Raw genomic sequence first — 25,973 nt, forward strand, 5'->3', positions numbered from 1 at the left:
ATTCTTCTCGTGTACTATACTATTACTACTTTTTGTACCAAAGTTCCTTTCTTCTCTCAAATTTGCAGTGCTACAACACTGAAATTGGTTTCCCTGTTCTGCTACTGATATGGTCAATTTAGATCTGGGTTAGCAAACTTACTGTGTGGAGTGGAACAAATTCGATTCTTAATTAGGGTCCATTTAGTACAATAATACTTTTCTGTTTCTGCAGCTAACCTTCAAGGGATGAAAAGATGAGCTTCACTCAGCAGGAAAACACAAGAAATGTTGCACTTGAAGCTCCTGTTTGCATCCTCCAGCTGTTTCTCTCCTCCTTTGCTATGCCCAGTGTGGTGGTCCAGGGACACGCCTCCTTTACAGTTGCCACAGAACTTGCATCTAAATTCCAAGGAAGCCCAAACAAACACGTTAAATTATGTATCTTTAAATTCATGATAATTCAGGCTCAAACACCAAACCAAGTATTTTTAAGACTCTAACTACTGATTCCATGAAGGTTAAGATTCACTTGTCAATTTGCTCAGGTTTGCTCCTCCATCTCCTTCCAATACTCACATTGAATTCATCACTTTATTTCACCCAACTCAAAATACAAATTATTAACATGAAGGTACTATTCTCAAAGAACAGATAAGCTTATTAGCTGATATTTCTGTTGGTGACCAAGAGTTAGGCAATTAACAGTGCTCATGTTAAAACAGCTACCAAGTGAACACCCTTAAGAGCTGATCAGCAGAAGACAACATTTTTCAGAATTCTAAAGGGATGAAGGCCACTATTTTGGTTTATACTTCTAAGTTACTTTTTGCAACTTGATCAGCTATAAGTTGTTCCTAAGTTAATTCTTAATATACTAGATCATCAGGGAGCAAAGGACTTTTTTTTCCATCCTCCTTTAAAACAGTCAAAAGTTTAAGGGGGGGTTTGCTTTTTAATCTATTTGTATTCCACATAAGAGATTTCAGAAGGCCAAAACATAGCAATTGAGTGTATTTTGTTCATAGATATGCAAGTTGAACAGCCAAATGACGTTCCAAATAAAGTAAGTCTCTATTAGAGATTTAGTTTCATTGCAACTACAGAGCTCACAATGCATGGGATAAATGCAGAAGAAATTTTAACCTATTTAGAACTTCCTACTACATGAAGAAGAAGGAAAAAAAAGTGGCCTGAGGTCAATTGCTGAGAAAATCTTTTGTAAATCCCCTTCTCCCATTTTCTGACTTCTAGACACAGGTGTGTCTCTCTACCAACTTTAGAAAGCACTGCTAAAAGTTCTACACTTTTGTTTTTCATAAAGCACTTACATGGAAAGAGTAACTTCTGAACTCATACAGAACTTTCATACAGACTGTGCAATTGCCAAATAACATGCCTACCATGGTAACTTAAGAATTCTTTTTATTCATATTTGAAGTTAGAAGATTTAGACTAATCCAGCAGGTTTCTCTTGCTCTTACTTCCCTAGACATCAAAAACCTCTTCGCCACAAAAAGATCATTCATCAACTACCTCAAAAGTTTATCTAGGAAATTTTCTTTTTCAGCCTCAGAGAGATAGTGACCAACATAAAGCCACCTGCTACATTCAGAGGGCCCATATCTTGAATTACAGGGTAACCATTCAAACAAAAGGTTTTCCTCGTTCTTCATTCAACGTTTGTTTCTAGAATTACTAAGATGAGAGCAGCATTATTAAAACATTATAACGGATATTTTAGAGATCAATAAAATGCACATTAGCTAATACAAGAAACAAGACTTTTGTCCTGTACACAAGCTTTGCCATATACATGGCTAAACCACAACAACCGCATTCACTACCACTGTCAGAAAGTCCAAGCGTTGAAGTTTGTCCTAGTTCACACTGGCAATTCAACTCTCTGTGCATGCCACAGATCTCTATTACCTCTTCTGTGACTAGATCACCGTAATATTTCTTCACAACTGGAAGCACTGAATCTTCTTCCTTTACTGCAACCATATACCAAAAATTATTGATCTGACATGTTGTTAACTACTATTTTTCTCTTACTTTTTGCGTGAATTTAAATGTTGCTATTCCACTTGTTTAGAGAGAAGTTAGCAATTTTTAATCAAACTGGAAAACTACAGGAAACAATAACTATGGGGATGTTTAAAGTTATATACTTTTCAGACCAGGAAGACAGACTTTTTCAGACTACTAGGTAAAGAGAGCTAGCAATGGAAAGCCCCACCCTGCTTTTTGCATTGAGCTTTTCAACATCAACAGAATTACTCTAATACTTTAATTCCCACAAAAACTTTAACAAGTATTTTTAACAAAATGGGCTTCTGCAACTCATTACATATTTATTTCAATACAGTAGCAAAGCATTCAGTCTGGATTTATTTATATTGCTAGTTACTGTAAAAACTTCAATGTCCTCTCATCACAACAGTAACTGAACGTCTCATAGACTTTCCTCGCAAAAGCCTTGCAAAGTGGAAGTTTCCTGTATTCCCATTATACATGTGAAAAAGCTGAAGCACAAAAAGAATTTTTAGCTCGACATCACACAGGAAGTCTGTCCTACAGCAACCCTAGAAATCAGACATTTTCCTTTAGGGTTTTGTTTGGTTGGTTGTGGGTTTTTTTTAAATCCAGTCTATGAACACCTTGTAAAACTAGTCAGGCTACTTTTATTCCCAAGTCTCTGACAGAAAAGAAACCAAAATAAATCTGTCCAGGAGTTCTGTTTATAAGTGACTTTACCTGTGTTTCCTTAAATTGCTTCCTGTAAGAAGGCCTTCTTGCACAGTCACTCCAACTGAACTGTACACTCTTGCACTACCATATCCCATCCCTCTCCCATTTTTTACTTCAGAGCATTCCTCCTAACATCTTGTCTCTAAGCAAAACATTTATAAAGTCTTGTTTCCTATAATTTTTGTTTCTAAGGTAGCTGGCTTTACACACTATTTTGGCCCTGCGGAGTACATCTTCCTCGTGGATTTATGCACAGCCTTTCATTTGAAAGGCTTAATAGCCTACCTGGTTGCCCACTCTCACCTAAGTATTTTCACATAACTACTACTCTTCCATTAAATGCAATAAATTTATTAGTCCCTTGGCAGCTTACTAAGACAAAAGCAGCCACAGACACACACAATAAAACAAAACATGAACACAGAACTAGCAAAACCTACAATGCATTATTTACTCATTATATTTTTCCCAGCACTTTTCTTTCCCTAATGAGACTATAAATTCTGCGGGAAGAGATGTTTTTTATTCTATACTGGCCTTATTTTACAGTAGCCACTGATGAAAGAGGGAAAGGGAGAAGTAATGAACATCACAGGATTTGCAACTTAAAGATGAGATAAATAATGTTGTCTACCTTTGGTATAAAAATCACCTTGGCTATTTAAAAATAATAAACATTAAGCAAGTATAATTTTCACTAATGGCACTGTTTGTTACCATTTCGTATTCCCTTTCAACATGCACTAAAAAACAGTTGAAATGGTTTCACTGAGCCACTGTGTTAACCGTGTAATAAAGAAAATGGTTGTTTTTTTCAAAAATGTTTCCCAGGAAAATGAAAAATTAAAAAATTAAAAATAAGTACGTACGTAAATAGCCTCTTCCTTTTAGCGCCTGAAAAACACCTGATTTATTTGTTGACTATTACATGGTAAAACAGAACTTTTGTTAAATATACACATTAACATCTGAGAATTGTTCAACATAGTAAGTCATTTAAAAACATAGTTGTCCTCCATCAAATATTTAACTTAGCACAAAGTAATATTTGTGCTTTAAGGCAGGTAACCTTGGAGACTGGAGTTATATATAGTTCCGTCCAGACAATTAATTTACTGTATGAGTTTAAGGCTACCATTGCATCTTCAAGTGAACCCAAAGAGAAGCAAAAGAAGCATACAAGCTCTTCATGAAGAGCTTCAAACCAGAATATCAGACAGGTGTATCCATAAAGAAAAGCTGTTTATGGTTCAAGAAAGTATGACACAGGCTGCAAAGAACAGAAGTCAAACTTTAGAGAGACAGCATATTAAAATTCAGTTATTGCAGAAAATAATACCACTCCGTTAAAATTCCTTTGGGGACCTACTACATGAAACCTCCACTCCAAGTTTCTCTCAGCAGTTTGTCAGCCCAGAAAATCCGGATATGGCAGTCAACACTGAAACCTTTTATTTTTTTTTTCCTCAAAAAGCTTAGCCATAAGTCACCAGGCGTCAGATGAAACACACGAAGGCTACAAGCGCGTTTCCCGCCATCAACTACTACCGCTCTTCACCCACAAAACCCCGCCAACAGGGAGCTTCCAGCCAACCCTGCTTCACCGCCCAGAGAACTAACGGCGCAGCGGACAGAGGCCGCCGTCCGCACCCCGGGCGGGCAGGAAGCAGACAACTGGGGCTCTCCAGGGCTCGCTCAGGGGCGCCGAGACCCTCCGCCCGGGGGGAACCCCGGGGCTGCCCCCCTCAGCGGCCGCAGCCCGGTAACGGCCCGCCCCCCAAAGGCTCCGTCCCCCGCCAACGGCTCCGTCCCCCGCGCGCACGAGGCAGGCGCCAACCGCCGCTTACCCCGCCCCGCCCGCTCCGCTCTCCCGGCCCGGCCGCTTCCGCCCCGACTCCGCCCCTTCCTGCGCGCGGGACCCGCCCCGCTCCGCCCACAGAGCGCGGGGATCGCGCCCGGAACGGCAGCGTTGGGGCCCTGGTTGCGCCGGGGGAACCGGCGCGGCGGCGGACTCGGCTCCGGGCGGCGAGCGGCGGCTGGTCCCCCATACCCTTCTTCTCTCCGGTAAGAGCACCGTGGGCGGCTAGACGCGAATTCGCCGGGCGCCGGGAAGAGGGGGTTTTGGGAGGAGGAAGAGGGGAGCCTGCACGCACGCTTGGCGGCCGTTACCCTCGGCAGCCGTTACCCCCCCCGTCTCCCCCTGTGGAGCGAGGAGACCCCGGGCGGAGCCGGCGGGGAGGCGTCGGCCGCGTTGTCCCTGTGGGTGCCGGCGCCCCTCCTGCCCGGCGTCTGGAGGGACGGTCCCTCCTGGCACACGGGCGCGCCTGGTGCTGCGGTCTTGAGAAAACCGGGCCAAGGCGGTAACGGGTGCGGGAGTGTCCCCGCGGCCCCGGCGGGCTCTCCCTCGGCGCAGCGTGTCCGTCAGTTTCCACTCGTGGCCCTGAGGCGTGTAGGAGGCGCTGGGCCCCGGCGTTTGGCTGCGCTGCGGTGAACAGGGGAGGTTCAGCTCCTCTGTCGCAATAGGGACCGGCTGCAATTAGGGAGAAACAAACCAAATGGAGGTGGTGTGTCCGTAATACACGGCGTATAAGTTCCAACCACAGTATAGGATGTTTTTGGATTAAAAGGTGGTGGCATCTTATTCTCTGAAGTATTTTGTCGTTAAAGAGTGGCTTTCAGATAAGAGGCCTTTTCTTCATTCTTAAAGGAAATGTCAGGGAGAAACTTGCAGCAAGTGTGTTGCAAAGGATCTGGTCGTGGCTTTGGTGTAACTAATTAAGACATTTAGTTTTGACTAAAATTTGTTTCTTCCACTGAGAAATCCCTAGGAGGATGATATCTAGAGAATTTGTAAACCTGATAAATTTTGGTAGGCATTGAATTAGGGAAAGGTGGAAACAATAATGGAGATATAATAAGTTTACCAGTGACAAACCAATGAGCAGTGGCGTCTGTTTAAACAGCTTCTTCAAGTCCGTTTTTGCAGAGTATTGAAACTTGGTGGTAGTAGAGGTTAGCAAATCTCAGTTGCATAGGTATAATTATCTTCAGTTTACTTCAATAAATGTTTTTTGTAAATGTGGCAACACAACTATTCATGTAGGCAGATGTAACAGGAAAAGGCCTTGATTAAGCAGGGAACTCATGACAGAGCTCCAGTGCAAAAAGGACATGTTCAGGAGGTGAAAGTGGAGACACAGGCTACAAAGGAGGAATGTAGAAATATTGCCCAGGTGCATGGGGATGGTGTTAGGAAAGCCAAAGCTAAGCTAGATTTGAAACTAAGATGATTTACAAGGAAAAATACGATGCTGCTGCTAAATGAGACAGTGTTTTAGTGACGACAAAGTCAGATAAGCGTGAGATAGTTGATGTTGTCTTTGCCTCAGACTTCACCAGTAAGATCTCCCAGGCCTTTTGCCACAAGGCAGGGTTCAAAGAGAGGAGGAACTACAAGTTGTGGAAGAGGATTGTAGCAGAGATTTGTTTACCTGACAAGTCCAAGTAAACTGGACTGCATTCAAGGGTGCTGAGAGCTGACGATGTCTTCCCGAAGCTACTCTAGGTCATCTTTGAAATGCTGTGAGACTGGCGGACATCCTCAAAGACTGAAGAAAAGCAAGTCTTACGTTCATCTTCAAAAAGGGCAAGAAGGACAATCCAGAGAACTGGAGGCTGGTCAATCTCAATGCTTCCACCTGTGGAAGCATTATCATGGAGCAATCCATTTGTAGGCATGATAAGGTGGTGACTGAGGATAGCCAGCTTGGGCTCTACCAAGGATAAGTCATACCTGACCAACTGGCTTGTGCTCTATGACAAAATAACTAGATCTAAAGATGAAAGGAGAGTGTGGGATGTCATCTGCTGTGATCTTAGGGGGACCTAATGGAAGCCTTTATATACCTAAGAGGAGATTGTTGAGAAGATGAAGCCAGTCTTTCTTCTCAGATGCATTGCAGATGAACGAGAGACGGCAAAAGTTGAAACGGGGACGGTTCCAGTTTGAAGTAAGGAAATGAGGACAGTTAAGTGTTGGGACAGGTTGCCCAGAAGGTTCACCACATTCCTGTCTTCGGAGGTTTTCAAGACCCAGCTGGACAAAGTCCTGGGCAAGCTGCTTTGAATTCAATGTTGACTTTGCTTTGAGCAGGAGGGGGCACAGGGTGACCACTTGGGGTCCCTTGCAGGGAATGATTCTGTCATTCTTAAATAATGTACTGTTCGTAAGGAGTAGAAAACAACAAATGTAGGGCAATAGTGTAATATTAGGAATTACGGATAAACAGGGTACTGTGATATTGATTGAAATACTAATTTAAAAGTACAGTATAAAATATGCTGTAGAATAGAATGTAAAATGAAGGATACCAGTACTAGGAACTCCATAGCAGAAGATTTTACTCCAGTCTTCTAAAATTCTTTGGAAAAGATGTCAAAATAAATGAGAACTGATTAATACAATTGTTCTGATTAATACAGTTGTCTGGACTACTAAAGTGTGTGAGTTCTGGAATATCCCTCAAGGGAGAAATTATGTTGTAGTGAATCAAGTCCTGATTAAGATACTAAAACAAAAACTGAAAATTGAAGTTCAGATTTTCCTGCTTTTAAGATTTTCCTTGATCTACTTTATTAAGACTTTAATTAAATCTGAAAGTGAGCTGGAAAAGGCGTTATTGGTAAATAAGCAAAATCTGCCACTGTCATAGTTATTAGATTAGTCAGGAAGAGAGAAAATCCTGTGGAACCTAAGAATCCAAAGGGAAAAAAAAAGAAGGTGAATTGATATTATGGTAGTAAGTGAAATTAATTATTGATGAACACAGTGTAGTGCATTGGAAGGAATTTCATGCTGTTGATTAACGTTACTGTGTTTTAAATTGATTCCTAAAGATGTTGAAGGTAGCTGAAAAATATATGTGAGTGAAAGTCCTTTTAATCATCAGTGTCAGTGAAAAGTAAAAGTATTGATGAGTTTATAAAGAAAGGGTTTGATAATAGCATTGCAATATAAATTGAAGCTGTGCACTTTCTTGAAAAAATATCTTCAATTGTACACCTATCTCAGAAAATAATAGATGTAGGAGTTCAGAAACAGACGGATGAAAATATGACCATATCTGAAAATGTACTGTAAGTAGATCCATTTAACTGAAAGTTATGATGAACGAGATAATACATGTGTAGGCATGCAAAATAATAGCGGGCAAATAAATGAGAAGAAAGGGGCTCTTACACCCTGGAAATCTAATAAGTCTATTAAATTGGAAGACTGCATATTATGTATAGCGCTCAATTACGCTTGTATGTATTTGGCAAAAGACAATAGTACGCTCAAGAAATGAGAGACTTAAAAAATTCTTAGGTTTTTTAAGAATAACAACCCGGAAATTAACCTTTCTTTTCCCCCATAGCGATTTAAACCACTTAAAGTAGTCCTCATTGTGAGGTTATTCCATGATTGTACCTTGTAGTATTTTTAATATTATCTCAGATACTTCAGAGAGTTTTGTTACCTTATATTTGGCGTTGTCTATCCATTATTAAATAGTTCTTATACAATAGTGAAGAAGTGTCAAACAGAGACCTAAGTTAAGAAAGGTGCTTTTAGAACTAGGCTAATGTGTTAATGCTTAGTCGCAAAAGGGTGCGCCTGAGTTCCTGTCCCTGCTCCACGAGTTGCCTGCATGTTCCCTTCAGATACTGCTTTGTGCAAAACCAGTTCTGCTCCGGGTTCAAGGATTATAACACAGCCCTCTAATCTCACAGCTGCATTATCAAACTGCTACACAAAGGCGGTGTCATATTCACTTTTATCCCCTATTTTTTCTTCCTAAACAACATTTGCATTACTTTCTATACAAAGATTGCACTTCAACAAGGAAGTCAAGGAGTGCTCTCACGCAGAATAACCTATGGCATCATTGTTAAAACATTGTACTATTCTTGCTCCGTGGCTGTCAAATTGCTATATGCCGACTTCACCACCAGAGGAGCAGTTTATGAATGAAAACATGAATGAATGTAATTGGATCTTAGGTTTGTAAGTATCAAACCACTGTTCTAATCTGAAAAGGCCACTACCAAAGGCAATAATTTGCCTTTTGGAGCAGGCCAATTAGTGGTATTAGCCTGTTTGACAGTTGTGTTATTGTGATCCAGTAAGGAGAGCATATTTATCAATTTACTATTTCCAGATAATGCTATTTTTGACAGCTATTGTGTTCGTTTTTCTATTAAATATCCTTACCTTCTTTAACTTACAAATAGATTTTTTTTTATTTGAAACTATATGCCTCAACTGAGCGTACTTGAACTGTTTAATAAGCCCAGTGCCCTCCCTTCTCATGAGAAATTTCTTGTGATATGTTAGTTATAACTGTACTAGCCTATGACATTGTAATTTACCCTGGAGAGCAGAGAAAGAATTGCTGCAATTTCATATGCAAATGAAAGAATAAATACAGAGAACCCTTTTGAAATTTGGATTTTAACAGTTCCTTTGCAATAGATGTCTTTAAAAAGCTAGAGCCAGAAAAAAATCTGGGAAGTGTTACCTTCAGAAAGATGAAAACAGAATTAGTATTCTTACACTTGTTCTCTGAATACTCCAGGCATCCTGAATTGGCAGCTAATGACTGTTGAGGCTACCTCTTCCTCACATACAGAAGTATATACTCCTAGAAGCCTCAGAAAAGAACTTTAAGGATTTTTTTTAACAGGGAACTATTAAAAATTTCTGAAATTAGTGTTTTAATTCTACTGTTTTCATTCAACAGAGGGTTTAGCGATGTCCTAATTTAAGACTATATGGTACTGAAACTTGGAAGGCATATTCACAGAACAAAGAAATGGAAGAGATAACCTATCCACAGAACTCAGGAACAGCCTGAAAATTTATCAGAGGTAGATGCATAAAAAAAGAGGGTATGTGATTTCCACATGCATTGAATTCACTTTTTGTAAACATCAGAGAGAGACTGAATTGTCGGGATGGGGCTTGCACCGCAGTCTCTGCTTGATCAGTGAAAAAGCAGAGTAACTGGTGTGTAGTACTTACTAACAGAAGTTCTGTGGCCACCAAAAAATGATTTGACAAGTAGCAAAGATTAAGGAAGAGAGAAGAGGCTCTTGAAGAGGATTCTTAACTCTCTGCTGGGTCCATTGATAAAAACCCTGTGAAGTCTACTGGATGTCGAACTCCTTGATGATTTTAGTCGAGCGATTCTCTGGTGTCTCGTGAAAGCTCAGCATGAGATAAAGGTTCCTGGAGACTTCTAGGCAAGTATTGAGGGAGCAGGCTGCCACTGCTGATGTTTTGGCCAGAGAGGTAAAAGTTCACTGCCTTGAATATCAAAAGGAATTCATCAGACAAAACCTTGGAAGCTCCAGCTGAAAAAGCTGTCCAGGCAGTGCTTTTGAGCAGAACTGCTGAAAGCCTTTTCAAGAATGTCTTCTAGATTACTGTATTAAAAAAAAACATGTCCTGATGTGTTTCAAATGAGATTTGAAGGGATTATTAACAATACCGCTTCTCATCTATTTTGGAAAAGAGCAGGAAGCTTCCCTTCCCATGTTATTACTTAAATTATCAATTGTTAATTACTGATTAAGTTAGAGAGATAGCTGTCTTTGTAGGGACAATTTCTGTTGTAAATGCAATTCCTTACAGTTTTTGTTAAATTAACAGAGTGGGCTCCAGAGTGCAGAGATGTCTTACTATGAAGCAAACATATTTTTTCAAACCCATTCTACCCATTTCCTCACTTTATTCCATTTACATTGACACTATGGCATCTTAGAGCTCTGGATAGTCATTACTTGACATAAAAATCTAGGCTGTCACAAGGAGACTTGGATAAATCACAATCTGACTAATTTTTCTCACTGTTTCAGCTAAATTTAAAAATCGACAATATATTTTTTCAGATTTTTAATATATATAAAATTCTATACTAGCTGGTTTATATCTCATTTTGTATATTACAATGAGCTGTGCTTTTCGAAGTTTCAAAAGTTAATTTTTCTACAAGTAGGGATTTTTCTTTCTTATTCCTAGATACACAATGAGATAGAAATCACTGTATGTACAAATAATGTTAAGAAGAGGAGTAGTAATTGCTTTTCTTGACGTTTACACTTACTTTGCATACTTTTCAATATTCTGTATGTATGGAGTAACAAGAATATGGAATATTTGTTCCATTTATGCAAGTATGATGAGTTTAGTTTCTGAACATCAAATGTGCCAAAGAATTAATTTTACATCATTTCAGCTGTAAAGCTGAATTCTGAAGATCACAATCGGTCATCTTCTAATGATGATAATTAATTCACATATCATCCTTGCTGTGATTTAATATAATTTAATTTTACAAAAAAAAATTAAAATCTTCTGTGGGATAGTTAGCCACGTGCTGTTTGAGTTATGCTCCATGTGAATAAAGTTGTCGTTGTTTTTCTTTTTTGCTTTTCTTTTCTTCTCCAAAGACACCGCTATGGCTGCTACAGTGAACTTGGAGCTCGATCCTATTTTTTTGAAAGCCCTGGGCTTCTTGCATTCAAAGAGTAAGGACTCTGCTGAAAAACTGAAAGCGCTTCTTGATGAGTCTTTGGCCAGAGGGACTGACTCAAGCTATCGTCCGTCTCAGAAGGTATTAGTATTAAAGAGCATGGGTCATTTTTGTATGACTTTTTAAAGCTCCTGCTATTGCTAATTCATCTTTTATAGCTGAAAAGTTAAAAGAGAATCAGAAATTGAGGAAAAAGAATAAGTAATTATGGAATGTTCATATTCCTCATTTCTCTTTTATGCAACATAATCCATTTGATTAATTGAAGTTAATGAAAAAAAAAGTCGCTTTATCTTCTTGACGTACCAAGACCTGTAAAAGAGTTATCCAACAGTATATTGCAAGTGTCATGACTTTGTAATAGTACTTGTTATGTTGGTTTTGATATTTTTGTTAGTAAGCTATCATACATGCTATTTAAAATTAACCTAAAATTATGGATTTATCCAGTTACAATCAGAGCTGAAAGGTCTCTAAAATGCACGTGATTTTTGCCACAGAGAAATATGAAACAAAACTAGCTATTTAGTCATAAATCTGGATCTCTTTTCTTGAAATTCTGTTGATGAAGTCATATGAGAATGAAAAGCATCAAATGGTTCGAAGCAGAAATGATTTGCAGGCTGAAACCATCACCTTCCAATGGACAAACATTATTTTCCATCTACTGAAAATTGCTAACCACCTGCTAGGGAGGATATATGAATCTGAGATTAGTGTATGGAAATAACCAAGTGGGGACATCCTCATATTGCTATGTATCGCCATATGGATAATGAGGTAGTTCTCCCCTAGGAAGCCTAGAAGTCAGCCTGGTATGTTCTAATGATGGTCCATATGCTGATATATTAGTAATGTTTCATTTCCACGTGTACGTGGTTCCGAATAACTAAAAGGCACTATTACTGCTACCATATACATGATGCTTGTAATGTCCTTTCTATTCAGATTGTTAACTCTGTGAAACCTAAACTGCACTTCCGTCTAATACAAGTCTCAAAACTCTCAGGAGCCCTCCGCGTCAGAGCTCAAAGAAGCATTGGTTTGTAGTTTAAAGAGGAAGCAGGGAGCCGAATGATAGTACAAAGGGGTTTGGGAAGACAATTCTAATAACAGGTCAGCTGGTAGTCACTTGCCCTCAGGTGACACTGGGGCTCAGACCAGAGGAAGAAATCTTTTGCTGCCCTCTTTTCAGTGTGTCTGCAGTGTCAGCTGGACTGCAAAGCTCAGAAATTGAAAAAGTACAAAGATTCCTTTATTTGCATTCTCAGGCTGCTGGATTAATTTGTGGTTGACCATAAAATCCAAGAACAGAGTAAGGAGCGCAGGATTACCACAGTCAGGCAGATGAGGAAATCCATTTCTGACTCTGGATGCAACAAAAAGTCAGCAAACTTGGGGGAGCTGAAACTCAGGGCTCAGGACCTATCCCAGTACACAGCAGAGAATTACTCTCTTCTTAGCAAGCTGGGTGGGGGGTACCTTGCTCATGCACATTGCTGTGATTAATCACTCATTTATGGACTCGCTTATTATCCATTGTTGACACTAATGCATCATTAATAAGAACTATTGATTTCTGTTGAGATCTAAATTTATTAATCTGATAGGTGAATATGGACTGAGATTAAGCAGAGGTCAATATTTTCCTCAATGAGGGAATGAAGCTGGTGACATCAGATGTCAACTTATGTTTTCAGCTTATATTGATTTTGTCCTCAGAACTATCTGAAAATTTGTGTTCATTATCTCTTTGAATTTTAAAAGCAGAAAAGTTTTCTTTTTTAATCAATGTTCCAAAGAGGATGTGTCTTTGGAAAAAGAGGACCTTTTCCTCTGTAAGGTGAGTGATAAGGGGAGGTTTTAATAATTGACTTCAGCTTAAACCACTAATTTGTTGATGTGATATGAAAATATTTAAGAAATGTTAAAAAAAAAAGTGTATATATAGGTGATCAATGCTGTATGACATGTTATTTACCTAACCTGTTACCTAACTAATTGTAAACTAGGAAGTAACTCAAGTGTAGGGTCGTAGTGTTTGCCTTCAATGTTTGTTTCTGGTTTTAGGAAGTAGAGCAACCGAAAGTATCTGTTACCAAACCTATTTCCAGTAAGCAAGAGCCTAAAGCTTCTTCTAGTTTGCCTTCTGGCAACAACAATGGCAAGCCCACTGCATCAGAAAAGGTGAAAAAAGAAACAGAAAAGAGATCTGCTGATAAAGTAAGTGACTGTTGCTCTCTAATGAAATAATTCGGTTAATAGACTTGAAGATGTTTTAGACAAAAGCTCTCCTTTTTAACCTGTGTAAGTCAACTCATCTAGTTGGGCATAGCCTGTGCGCTGCATCCAATCATGTTGCCATTTGGGCAATCCAGTGAAAGTCTTGTTATAATTACTCTGTGAATATTTTCTCTGCTCATTGCAGAGGGGTTGGACTAGATGACCTTTAAAGATGCCTTCCAACCCAAACCATTCTATGATTCTATGTTTCAATTATCCTGATAATAAGAGGTTACTAAAATGTATCAATCCGAAATGTGGGATTCCCAAAGCTTTTTCCAGTATTTTGAAGTACAAAAAGTGGACTTAAGATTCTAGTTCATAAATATTTTGAAGAAAACACATATCTAAGGAAAATAAGTTGTATGCATGCTATGTAAAGTACACCTTATATTGCTAACCTAATTGTTCCAGTCATTTTCTCCTTTTAATAATATCCATTAGCTTTTTATGTTTTCCCATTCTGTGCGTGTGTGTGTGTAATAGATAAAAGGGGATAGTGCTGAAGGAGCTGATACACCAAAGAAGCCCAGACTAGAGAAGCAAGAGGCTCGTTCCTCTCCTATTACGGTTCAGACAAGCAAGGATTTATCCATGCCTGATTTATCTAGCTTTGAGGAAACCAGTGCTGATGACTTTGCTATGGAAATGGGATTAGCCTGTGTTGTTTGCAGGTAAGTCCACGTTGCTTCATTGCAATTGTGTAGTTGCCTTTGTTTTTTTCTGTGTACTTTTGAGTTAATGCTTCCTGTAGCTTTTATTCTGGAAATCACTTAAGCACATCTCCAAAATTAATAATAAATTTAAGGATCTTTCATGAATAAGAATGGTTTCTTGAAAATGGAACCTTTAATGAGACAACCAGCATTTCTTCAGGAAAGGTCAAGTGAAAAATAATAAAACTAGACAAGATGCAAAACCTGTCATGACCAATACTAATTGTTAATTATTGGAAAACAAGATAAAATATTAACGACTAATGATGAGCATTAAAAAAAAAAAAAAACAGTTCTCTTCTGAAAACATTCTTTTAGTGGCATTATTATGAGATCTGTATGCGTTGTTCCTCTTTTCCTGATTATTTGACATCAGTTTACACATAACCACGTTTTTTTCAGTTAACAGTTTAAATATATCGTACAGTCAAGACATGTTCTTTTTGCTTTTCAATAAGGGCTCAAAAATTGGATCTTGGTAACATTTACTAACAATACATTTAGTGTTAACACAAGTATAAAATGCTCTTGGATATCCATCCTGGGATCAAATCACTCAAATCAGGATTTGGTTTCACAAGTGATTTATATCCCTGTAAGCCCCTACTGCTGCCAGAAGGAACAGTTTGGCTCTCCCAGTTGTACCTCCTTCCCTGTCCTGTTTAGGAGGTGTATTGCCCACATAGGCTTGTGATCAGTTGAATCAGCTTCTGGATCAGGTCTCCACTTGGGTGTTTCAGTAGGTTTAGGTTTCAGGCAACTTAGTGAGTGTAAATGCTTATGGTGGCACGTGTGTGGATGCAGGGATGTAGAGCCAGGACAAAGGAAGGTGGGACTGGCCTTTTGGTAGCAGTATATATTTTAGCTCAGCCTAATTCAGTTGGGAAACTGTGCTTTATAACTCTGTTCTTTGGTCATTTCCATGGTCACTCCTGTTGTGCAGATAAGGAGGCGTCGCCAGTCCATGGAGGATAAATTTCCATTGTTACAGCTAATTATACTGTTAATCAGTTGTGAACTGATGAGATTTCATGTCACATTATTCCCACGTGTAAGCTCAAGTGCTTAAATTTTTATTATAGTCATGGAAAAAGGAAGAACAGTTAACAGAAGTTAAAACATTTGAAGTATGAAATAAAATTTTCAATTTTACCTTTCTTTCTGCAAATTCTGGTTTTTGCTGTCTCCTAAAGGGGCAAAGCCCTGTTCAGCGGTATGTTAAAATGCTACTAAAAACAGTATGATATTAACTTCTTTGGCAGGAAGACATAAAGAAAAGTTTTGTTTAGACAGTCTTGAGCTGCTGTGGATTATTAATTCTGCATCTTCGTGGCAAATGAGAAACATACAGGCAAACTGAGAAATGCCTGCAAAGTAAAAAAAGTAAGGAAGGAAGATGCAACTACTGTGCCTACTGTGGCCAAGACTTTGCTTTGAAAAGGATAGGCCAGGTATGTGGTTCCGTTAGCTGTTCCACAATCGGTTTTTAATCTGGCTGATGAAGGCACAAATTCTTAGTGCTCTTGCAAAAGGTGTGTCTATCTTAGCTAACTAACAGCGTTGATGGCTAAGGGGAGAACAACTGACATCATCTACTTGGACTTATGCAAAGCATTTGACACTGTCCTGCATGACATCCTGGTCTCTAAATTGGAGACATGCAGATTTGATGGGTGGACCACTTGGTAGATAAGGAACTGGCTGGATGGTTGCACTCAAAGAGTTGCGGTCAATGTCTCAATGTCCACGTGGCAAGCAGTACCTAAAGGGGGCCTACAAGAAAGCTGGAGAGGGACTTTTTACAAGGGCATGTAGTGATAGGATGAGGGGTAACATTTTTAAACTGGAAGAGGGTAGATTTAGATTGGATATCAGGAAGAAATTTTTCACTATGAGGGTGGTGAGGCGCTGGAACGGGTTGCTCAGGGAAGTTGTGGATGCCCCATTCCTGGAAGTGTTCAAGGCCAGGCTGGATGGGGCTTTGAGCAGCCTGGTCTGGTGGGAGGTGTCCCTGCCCATGGCAGGGGGGTTGGAACTAGGTGATCTTTAAGGTCCCTTCCAACCTAAACCATTCTATGAGTCTATAACTAAAATAGCTGTCATTAAGCTGATACCAGAGGGAGGGAGAAACACAGCAGGGAAAGAAACAGACCATGAGAGAGGCGATGGAAACAGTCACCCAATGCTTAGGACTTGTTTTCATTTTACATAAAATCTGCTGGAACTGATGTCATGTGGTTCTTGATCTCCATCTCAAGCTGGACAAGGTGTTTTTCAGAGTACTCATGCTTCAGACTTTCTGAATCCAACACATTGGTTAGACAGTATTCCACTATTTACTGCTCAGCTTTCAACATGCGGGCCCTTTTTGGGATTGGCCATCTTGAGCTGATATAATAACATATGAAATACAAAAGCACTGCATACTCTATAAAATAATTCAAGTATGAATAGTATTGAGAAAATGACATCTTTTAATAACTCAATCAATTAATCAATCAATTGTGAATGAAAACATCATGTCCACTTGCAGAATAGGTGGGGTTCGTAGCCAAAGGGTTTATATTTGTATTGCCAAAGGGTTTATATTTGTATTGCTTAAGAAAACAAGTTAACAAGAACCCAGGTGTGGGTTCACAAATGCAAAAGAGTGCGTTTGAATATTAACTGTTCCTTTTCTATAGATGTAAAAACTAAAGTAGAGACATTCAGCATTTCTTCAAGATTTGCCCAGTGTCCAATGTATTTTCGTAGTAGTTAGGAGTATTGAATGTTGATGCCTGTGGTGTTTTTCTTCTTGTTCTTTTATACCAAGTTAGGTGTAGGGAGAGAAGGACTATTAAAATAACTTCACCCTCTGCAATACCTGCAGATCTTAGAAAAGCAAGACTCACCAGTTATATGGCTTCTTAGTTACATGAAGAAGAAATTCACATGCAATTTGCAGATGACAGTGAGCTCTGTCTCACAAAAAAAAAAAGTCTTTAAAAAAGCCTGGTTTTGAAAGAACAACCTTATTTTTTATGAGTCCTTTTTTGTTTGTTTGTTTTCTGAAGGTAAAAAAAATCATTACATTTTTTTCTTGGTTGTCATACCATTTAAAAATAACTCCAGTTTAACTTGTTTCTGGGCATGAAGAGTTCATGTTTTTTTAATCGGTCTGGGATTGTTCTTTGTAACTTTTAAAATAGGGTGAGTCTCCTCCCTTGAGACATGAGGTTGAAACATCACTGCTTTGTACTGACCCAGTTTATTTAGGAAAAACAAACAAAACAGGTTTTGAAGTGTCCTGCATCTAAAATAATGGGCCCTGGAATTTCAGAAAGATTTCTCCCTCTGTTCTTACATAGCCCATTTAAAAGAAAAATACTTCTTAGAAAATGTTCTCGTCTCCATATGGACAATACCTTCAGACTTCATTTTCCTGTTATATAAAGAAATAAGGTATTACCTTTCCCCACCCATCTACAAATAGAGTTTCCATGGTTACCTGGATACCTGCTCCTCAGGGATATGAGCAAAAGCAGCTTAGCAATTAAATAGCCTGATTTGTCATCTGAAAGAAGAAATCATTAGGAAAATGGTATTTGGCTAATTCACAGACATACTCCCAGTCATGTGTATATCACTAATTTGTCATTTATATAGCGTGATTACTTTCACCAGAGGCCCACGCAAAATTAAGTCCTCATCACCAGCTTACACGTTTGCGTCCAGGCAGGACTGCACAGTTAATCCTTTCTATTCCATCTTTCCATGGTTCTGGTATTATCTCAAATTCCAAGTGTCTGTTTGTGTAGTAGGGACCAAAAGGATGGCTAATAAAACATTTTTAAAGTAGTATACAGCTTGGATGATTTAAATCCTGTAGCAGAAAGCACTCTTACAGGCTTGTCATTGGAAATAATTTGTTCATGAACTGTATTGCTCTACAGCTTACAGAAAAATTATCCAAATGTAGACTAGGCCTTCATATGCCAATATAATGAGGAAGTAATAATTGGTATACAGTGAGGTATCCGTAAATGCCGAGGTGAAGCAAAGCAGGTGAGACTTACATTTCTAATATAAAAATCAAACAGGGAAATCAAAAGTGTCATATACACGTGTTTAATAGCTTTGGAATTTCTAGATAAGTTTTAGACTTTCTTGAAAGAAATTACCTTTAAAAAAATAAAAAATTTCTAAAATATTTGTTGGTAAGAACTCCTTCAAGAGGAAAAGGAATACATTTCATTTGCCGCAGGTAGAAAATATATGTGAAAGCAAAAATATTTTTAGTTTTTATCTTAAGCCTTGCAAAATTTCCAACAATTGATAATCCTTTAAGTGCTTTCTCTCATAATCTGTTCTTAACTATTTGCTCTGCAGGCAAATGACAGTTACTTCTGGGAATCAGCTAGTGGAGTGTCAGGAGTGCCATAATCTCTACCACCAGGATTGCCATAAACCTCAGGTGACAGACAAGGAAGTGAATGATCCTCGACTTGTATGGTATTGTGCCCGCTGTACCAGGCAGATGAAGAGAATGGTAGGAGTCAATTTTTTGTTTCATATGAGCACTATTTGAATACAGCAGGCTATTTCTAATACATGAGAGTATTTTATGGTTTGCAGAAATCTTTGCAAGTATGTTGGAGAACCATTTTTCTCAGCAGTGCTTCCCTTGCTGCAGCTGTGTTTTTTAATGTAGCATCTCAAAGAGTATTCTGTAATGTGCTTTTTAAACAAAGCTTTTTAAAAAGCAGAAGTTGAGTGAATAAGAATGAAATAGGATTATTTCCTACTTGGTAAGCAGCAGTTGAAAAGGTGTGGTTTTTTTATTTCAGGTGATACTCACTTTTTAGTATGTGTCTGCCAAATAGCCCTAGAGTTTCCGTTTTCTTCTCAGCTTAGGACATGAATGGATGTTTTCCTGTAAGACAAGACTGCAAATTTTGGTCCAGATCTTGTGTTGAGTGTTCTCAAGCTCAACAATAAGCTGAGGGTAGCACATTCCAGGAAAAAAAATCCCCTTATTTTGATTGATCTGCATGTTAATTTCTTGACCTAACAGACTAATTATTCCTGATCCCACAGAAATTTCACTCATCTCATTATGAGAAACAAAGATCAGAGTAAGAAGGCATCTTTGGGTGCATGAAACATTAACCATTAGTTCACATGACTTTAGTTCTGACCTTTTAAAATCAAACCCTTTTATAGAGCAGATATTGTGTTCTGTTTTGGAACTGTTGTACGATAACTTAGCAAATTGTTATCTATTGAAATGCCTCTAGTAAGAAACAAGAGGAGGTGGCAATGTAAGATCCTGATCTAGGAGTTGTCGTCACTGACTGAAATACATTATTATTCTGATGATCATCAGGCTTTTGAACTCAGAGGAGTGTTTGCTTGAGGTCTGGTTTTGCATAGGATAGCGATTGCACCCATTCAGTGTTTGCCTTCAATATGCCCTTTCCTTTTTATGTTTCAGCATAAATTCTACCATTTTACCTGCTGCTTCTTAGCAGATTCTTACAGCCTGCATCCCAGTACTGATGAATTATGCCGCTGTCTTCCTCAAGTTCGCCTGTCTTTGCCTTATTTCTGTGAAGGCCCAGGGAACAGTCAAAACAATCAATGTTATGGGGCCCATAACTAATTTGGGGGTTTTTTTCCTACCACTTATACAGGCTCAGAAGACACAAAAACCACCTCAAAAACCAGCTCCTGCAGTGGTTTCAGTTGCACCAGCTGTGAAAGACCCATTGGTCAAGAAGCCAGAAATAAAGTTAAAACCTGAGACCCCACCAACTTTTCTAGCATTCAAGAGAACAGAAGTCAAGGTAATGTAGTTTGAATTTTCCAGAGGAAGAGTTTACATTTTGCTGCATGGGTTATCATTTTTTCAATCAGACCAATCTTTTCTTACAAGACACGTGCATGAAAATAGTTTGCTATACCATGGGTACTGAGTAGTACCATGGCATAGTGGTTTTGGATTAACATAAAAGAGTGGGGAAAAACCCCTCAATTCAACTATAAGTCCCTAAAGCATCCAGCTCTTCACTGGTTTCTTTTATGTTACAAGGGAGAGAACAGAATTTAGTCTACAGATTTTTTTTTTTTTAATTATATTTTATACAAGTAGAAATCCTCATAAATGTCTGCTAGCAGCCCAGAAAGCCAACTGTATCCTGGGCTGCATCAAAAGAAGTGTGGCCAGCAGGTCGAGGGAAGTGATTCTCCTCCTCTACTCTGCTCTGGTGAGACCCCACCTGGAGTACCGCATCCAGCTCTGGGGCCCTCAACATAAGAAAGACATGAACCTGCTCGAGCGGGTCCAGAAGAGGACCACAAAGATGATCCAAGGGCTGGAGCACCTCTCGTATGAGGACAGGCTGAGAGAACTGGGGTTTTTCAGCCTGGAGAAGAGAAGGCTCTGGGGAGACCTTATAGCAGCTTTCTAGTACTTAAAGGGGGCCTACAGGCAAGATGGGGAGGAACTCTTCATCAGGCAGTGTAGTGATAGGATGTGGGGGTAATGGTTTTAAACTGAAAGAGGATAGATTTAGATTAGGTATTAGGAAGAAATTCTTTAGTATGAGGGTGGTGAGATACCAGAACAGGTTGCCTAGAGAAGCTGTGAATGCTCCCTCCCTGGAATTGTTCAAGGCCAGGTTGAATGAGGCTTTGAGCAACCTCATCTACTGAAAAGTGTCCCTGCCTGTGGCAGGGGGGTTGGGACTATGATTTGCTCTCTGTGGTAAAGTTATGTAGGCATATTTTGATTGAAGGCTTCTCATGATAATAGGGAAACTCTAGCTGACTCTGTGAGGCCTAATTTAGGACATGGCTGCTTCTTATATATGTTGCCTCATGTTTCTGTTTCTCCAGTTATTTAATAAACGTGTCACAAGCTGCTCAAAGGTGCTAAACCAGAAGCAGGGTAGTAGTCTAACAAAGCAAGACCCTTTCCTAGGAAAACACACCTTTAGCTCAGAATCAAAGCTGTTATTCATTGCTCAAAGTTATGTTTGCTGTTGCTCTGCTTGGATGCAAACCATCGTGAATAATATGATGGCTATTGCTGAAGCGTTTACACTCGTGAATAACTTTATTCACCTCCACAGAGTTATTTTATGTGCCTAAATGTGTTGTAAGAGTGAGGCCCGATTTCATCCATCATCTTTACTGTTTAGAAACTGTCTGGATATATTATAGAAGGGGTATTACTCGAATAGAGGGGTCTGATTTCCATTTGACTCCACTGTTTGATATAACTCTGGTTTAATAATTCAATGTGTGTATTATCCCCATCTGAAAACTGGGGATTACACAGTTTAAGGTATGGGAACTGCAGTTAATGTGTATAGCACTTTGCAGACAAGGAAAGCTGTTTGCAGAAAGTTTTGGTTTTTGCAGTACCTGCATGGGAAGACTGCAGGAAAGAAGTCCAGTGACTTTTTTATTTTTTTACATTGTATGTATGGTACAGGCTGCTATGAACCAAGAGGAGGGAAGGAAGGAAAAAGTTTAGACACTGCTAGTTTGACTAAAAGACCGTAATAAATGCAATACTTAATTGCTCCGTGTCTGATTTTTGCCTGAGCATCTGTCATCTTGTTAAAAAGTGACACCAGGTAACAACAGTAAACAATAAAAGGTGGTTTCTTGCCTCCCTTTTATATACTTCACAAATTTGGGCTTTTTGTAGCACTTCAGTTAAACCATCTTTTAGAGTTTATGAGGGGATCGGAGTGCCATATGATAGCCTGCTAGCTGTATAGAAGAAAGGGAAGAAAAGGCAATATTGGTTTTATGCGGCTGGGAAATTAAAAGTTGGCTGCACCTGGCATCCTTTCCTTTTCTTGTTAATACTTTTAACTGTAGTGACCAGTGACGAACTATTGTCCATTGGGTGTTCCTGGGAACTGAAACAGAGGCTCAACCTATTCCTGCTGTGATGTGTTACACAAATAGATGCTACTATAATAAGAATGCTTTATTTATTTCAGACCTCAGCAGCAACTTCGGGAAACTCAGCCAGTACAAGTGTTTCCTCTTCAGCAACCAGTGGCCTTACAGGATGGGCTGCTTTTGCAGCCAAAACCTCCTCTGCCAACCCATCAACTGCCAAACTGGGATCAACAGCACAGAGCACCAGTGGGAAACCTGCAGCTTCTTCAAATAACCAGAAACCTGTGGGTTTGTCAGGGTTGGCAACTTCCAAAACAGGACTAGGGTCAAAAATAGCTTCTGCCAACAACAGCACAAGCCCTGTTCAACTGAAACCTCCTCCACCTCTGACACTGGGGAAAACCACTCTTAGCCGTTCGGTAAGCAGTGACAATGTCAGCAAAGTAGGTCTTCCTAGTCCCAGCAGTACTGCGCCGAGCACCAGCAGCCAGGTGAGCAGTGGGAATGGCAACAGTGGGACTGCAGGTAACAGTGGGGGCAGCACAAGCAAAACCACAACAGATACTGGTAATCAGTCAACCTCCCTAAAAGGCCCGACTTCTCAGGAATCTCAGCTCAATGCTATGAAAAGGTTACAAATGGTCAAGAAGAAGGCTGCTCAAAAGAAACTCAAGAAGTAGTATGGCTGCTTGCTAATTTTGTTGGTTGTGTTCTGTGAAATGGCTGCATTGCTGTTTTTCTTAAAGAAAATGCCCCGATTACTGAACTGAAACAGTAGTTAAATCAGGGAAGCCCAAAACCTATGTTATACAGGAGGTCAAACTTTGATAATCCTAGTATTCCTTCTGACTTTGCAAAGTATTCCTTCTGACTTTGCAAATCTATAAATTGAATATGTTGGAGGAATTCACAATTGTATGCTCCTGGTTTTTAGCTCAAAGCACTGAAACTTGAAATTGTAAAAGTTGGGTATTTTGGAGTATAAAAAAAAAACCAAATGGATTTATGTGGACACTTAATAAATTGAACTTCCTGAAACTGTCATTCTTAAACATTATTAATAAACATATTATTAATCTGGGAAATCATTGCTGCTTTTCTTTCACCCCATTTTCCAATACTTAAAATGCTTCAGCTATTCAGAGTTGTCTATATTGTGCAGAGTTAATGGAGTTTATCCAAAATTATACAGTTCCTTAGGGGAAAAAATGTGTTTTCTTTTAAACAATTTTAAAAATTAACTGTTAAACAACATATTCTATTTAAAGTGAGAATTTAAAGTGGCCTATTTTGGTTTTATACAGTGAGAAACTTCATGGGTCGTTTTGTTGTTGTAAATTCTCTGAGGGAGGAGAAGAGAGCGCTGGCAGAAGATAAATGGCCCCGAAACTGTAAAAAGAGCAGAAGAGAGCCAAAACAGTGTGTTCAGGCATTCTTAATCTGTAGAAAACCTTAATATTCGTAGGTAGGTGAAAGCTACAGCTCTTCTTAGCCATCCTGTATTTTAAGTATGTGTCAAGCTGATATATGTGGCTATTTCCCATACCTCTTTTCCCTTCTCCACAATTAAGATTTAGGCTAAGGTTCCTTAAACATCCAAAGGAATAGTTTCATTTACACAGGATTGCCTTAGCTACCTAGAGAATTTGCATGCTTTTTCAACTATTATTTCCTGGGGAGGAAAAAGGAAAGGTTGTCTTTGTACCGCCTGCGGCTTCCAGTGCGATTTAAAAATAAGAGTAAGAGGAGAAGGAATCCCAAACTTTTATTGCTTTTCAATCAGCCCATCCTTCCTTTTTAGCACAGAAGGTTTTTAATGGTGGTATAGTAGGGAAAGACACCGAAGCAGTTTCCATTAGCAAAGAGAAAGCATGTTTTCTTCCTAAATGGTAATCAGAAGAATGTTGCCTATGCTGTGAAGTAGAGTGTGAAGATAGATTCTTTTAAGGCTGGAGTGCTCCTATGCAAAGCGTTCAATCTAGTAGTAAAACCTGCTCCCACAGAAAAGCTCAATGTGCTACCTGGCTTTGTCTTGCCTCTGAATATACATATAATATTGCTCACGAGAGTTCAGGAGCTTACATCTGAACTGTGCAGACTACTTTGAGTACCACGTATGGGGTGAACAAAGGCAGAAAAAAATGATCTTTGTTTTTAAATTGTGGTAACTAGTGCCATTTAAAATTACCTCTAAGACCTGATTTGAGTGTATCCTGATGTTTTTACATCTATAACTCTGGCATGGAGTGACTGTAGGTTATCTCCTATTCATTTAGAAGGTATGCTATATCTTTTATACATGCCTGTCTTTTCCCTCTAATAAGGCCAAGTCTAGCTGAACTTGCTTGATATCGCTGTACTAGCAAAATCTGCAATAGAGCTGCAGTTTGTATCGGCAAAAGACTTTATTCCACTGTGACTTTCCTACCTTCCTAAATGAAATATAAAGTCTCTTTCTGTTGGTATAAAAACGTCAGTTAGGATTGTGATTCTTTGAAGTATTATATCAGGAAGGATTTATAGCATGGACCTGGTCTTTTAAATCGAGTGTTTAGCTTGAATATGTAAGATAGGCACTGCCAAAAAACAGAGTAGGTTGAAGGGAACAGTTACTTTCTGCTTTGAAGTTATGGTTAGGATGGAATTAACAACTGTATTTTCAGGAAAGGAGTCCATCCTAGAGGACTGTTTGACTGAATTTACACGTCAGGTTGAGGAATCTAGCGCAGGGCAGAAAGAAGGAAGGCCCTTCTGAATTTTGAAAAGCATACCTTGTATTTAGAAAAAAAATAACTGTAAAATAGTCCTGTAATATTTCTATCCCCAAACTAAATTGCTCTGTGATATACTATAAAAATAGTTACTTGACTTTCCTTATCTATTTTATAAATTGGTATGGTAATATTTTACTTCCACTTAAATATAACGTTTTTTCATAGCTGCCCAAATTCTGATACCCTTAGTAAGGTGAAACAAGAGGTTACTCATAGAACCAGACTGTTGCGTCTGGCCAGACTAGGGGATGCTGGTGATATCTGAGTCTAAGAGGAAAGATCTAACAGAAAGTTCTGTAATTTATTTTAGTAACACAAGCTTTTATCTGTTACAACTCATGACAGACCTCTGGCTGGACACAGCAGTAAATAACGGGCACGACCTCAGGAGCAGCTAGAAAAGAAGAGAACTAAGCTGACATTTGGAAACTTGAAGTGTATTTTGAAACTCGCTTGGTATTTTGATAGTGTTTGATGAGTTCTAATATATTGATAGATAGGCTAGAATGCATACTAGGAATGCAGCGTTTTATCTGAGGCAACTCTGTTTGCTCTGCTTATTTTGCAGTGATGCTTTTAATAGTTCACAACAGAAGGCACATCTTGGATAGCATATAAATCTCTGCTTCTGGAAAAAGTCTTGTTTAAAGCAAAGAAGAAACATATCTTTACAAAAATAGATTTTTATTATTACAATAATTTAAAAGAAGATTTTTTCACCATTTCTGAACAAACAATATTGTAAGAGGAATTATCAGTAATAGATCTACAGGCACAAGGATTGTCATGGCTGTGTTTCCTATTGCAGGTGTTAGGTCTAGCTTCACATATCTGTATTTTTACAAGCTATCTTAAAATGACAGCAAAAGTATACTTTAGTGTTTGAAGGATGTAATTACTCAGTGAAGCTTCCTACGATGAAAGGTCAGAAGGAATAATTCTTCAATCTGTGTTTTCATTGGAAAGGTGAATCCTTACCTAAGGTTCAT

The 25,973-nt window shown here is 38.9% G+C and overlaps 2 protein-coding genes across 9 annotated transcripts in view; one reads left to right on the forward strand and one right to left on the reverse strand.

Annotated features, from left to right (window-relative positions):
* Positions 1-4,645, reverse strand: part of GSTCD (glutathione S-transferase C-terminal domain containing) — a 73,187-nt gene extending 68,542 nt beyond the window's left edge. The window contains exons 1-2 of one of the 4 annotated variants that reach the window (XM_074589424.1): positions 4,581-4,645; positions 220-381 (exon numbers count right to left, since the gene is read on the reverse strand). The gene's annotated coding sequence lies outside the window, so the exon portion shown is untranslated. Of the gene's footprint in view, positions 1-142; positions 567-3,602; positions 3,669-4,102 lie in introns of those variants that run through there. The other 3 variants (XM_074589425.1, XM_074589427.1, XM_074589428.1) reach the window with 3 other exon arrangements.
* A 19-nt stretch (positions 4,646-4,664) lies between these two features.
* Positions 4,665-24,643, forward strand: INTS12 (integrator complex subunit 12). 5 transcript variants are annotated; one of them, XM_074589431.1, is made up of 8 exons: positions 4,668-4,797; positions 9,516-10,017; positions 11,227-11,390; positions 13,380-13,532; positions 14,079-14,266; positions 18,680-18,839; positions 19,984-20,136; positions 22,309-24,643. In XM_074589431.1, exons 3-8 carry the CDS (start codon positions 11,235-11,237, stop codon positions 22,888-22,890), a joined length of 1,392 nt encoding a protein of 463 aa, XP_074445532.1. In that variant the 5' UTR covers positions 4,668-4,797; positions 9,516-10,017; positions 11,227-11,234; the 3' UTR covers positions 22,891-24,643. The 5 variants fall into 5 exon arrangements, with proteins under 5 accessions (XP_074445530.1, XP_074445532.1, XP_074445534.1 ...); XM_074589433.1 differs by having other exon boundaries at positions 4,669-4,797; positions 9,516-9,663; XM_074589430.1 differs by having other exon boundaries at positions 4,669-4,797; positions 9,516-9,642.
* Positions 24,644-25,973: the final 1,330 nt, after the last annotated feature.

Source organism: Larus michahellis, chromosome 5 (assembly GCF_964199755.1).
Source record: "Larus michahellis chromosome 5, bLarMic1.1, whole genome shotgun sequence".
NCBI classification, from domain to species: domain Eukaryota; kingdom Metazoa; phylum Chordata; class Aves; order Charadriiformes; family Laridae; genus Larus; species Larus michahellis.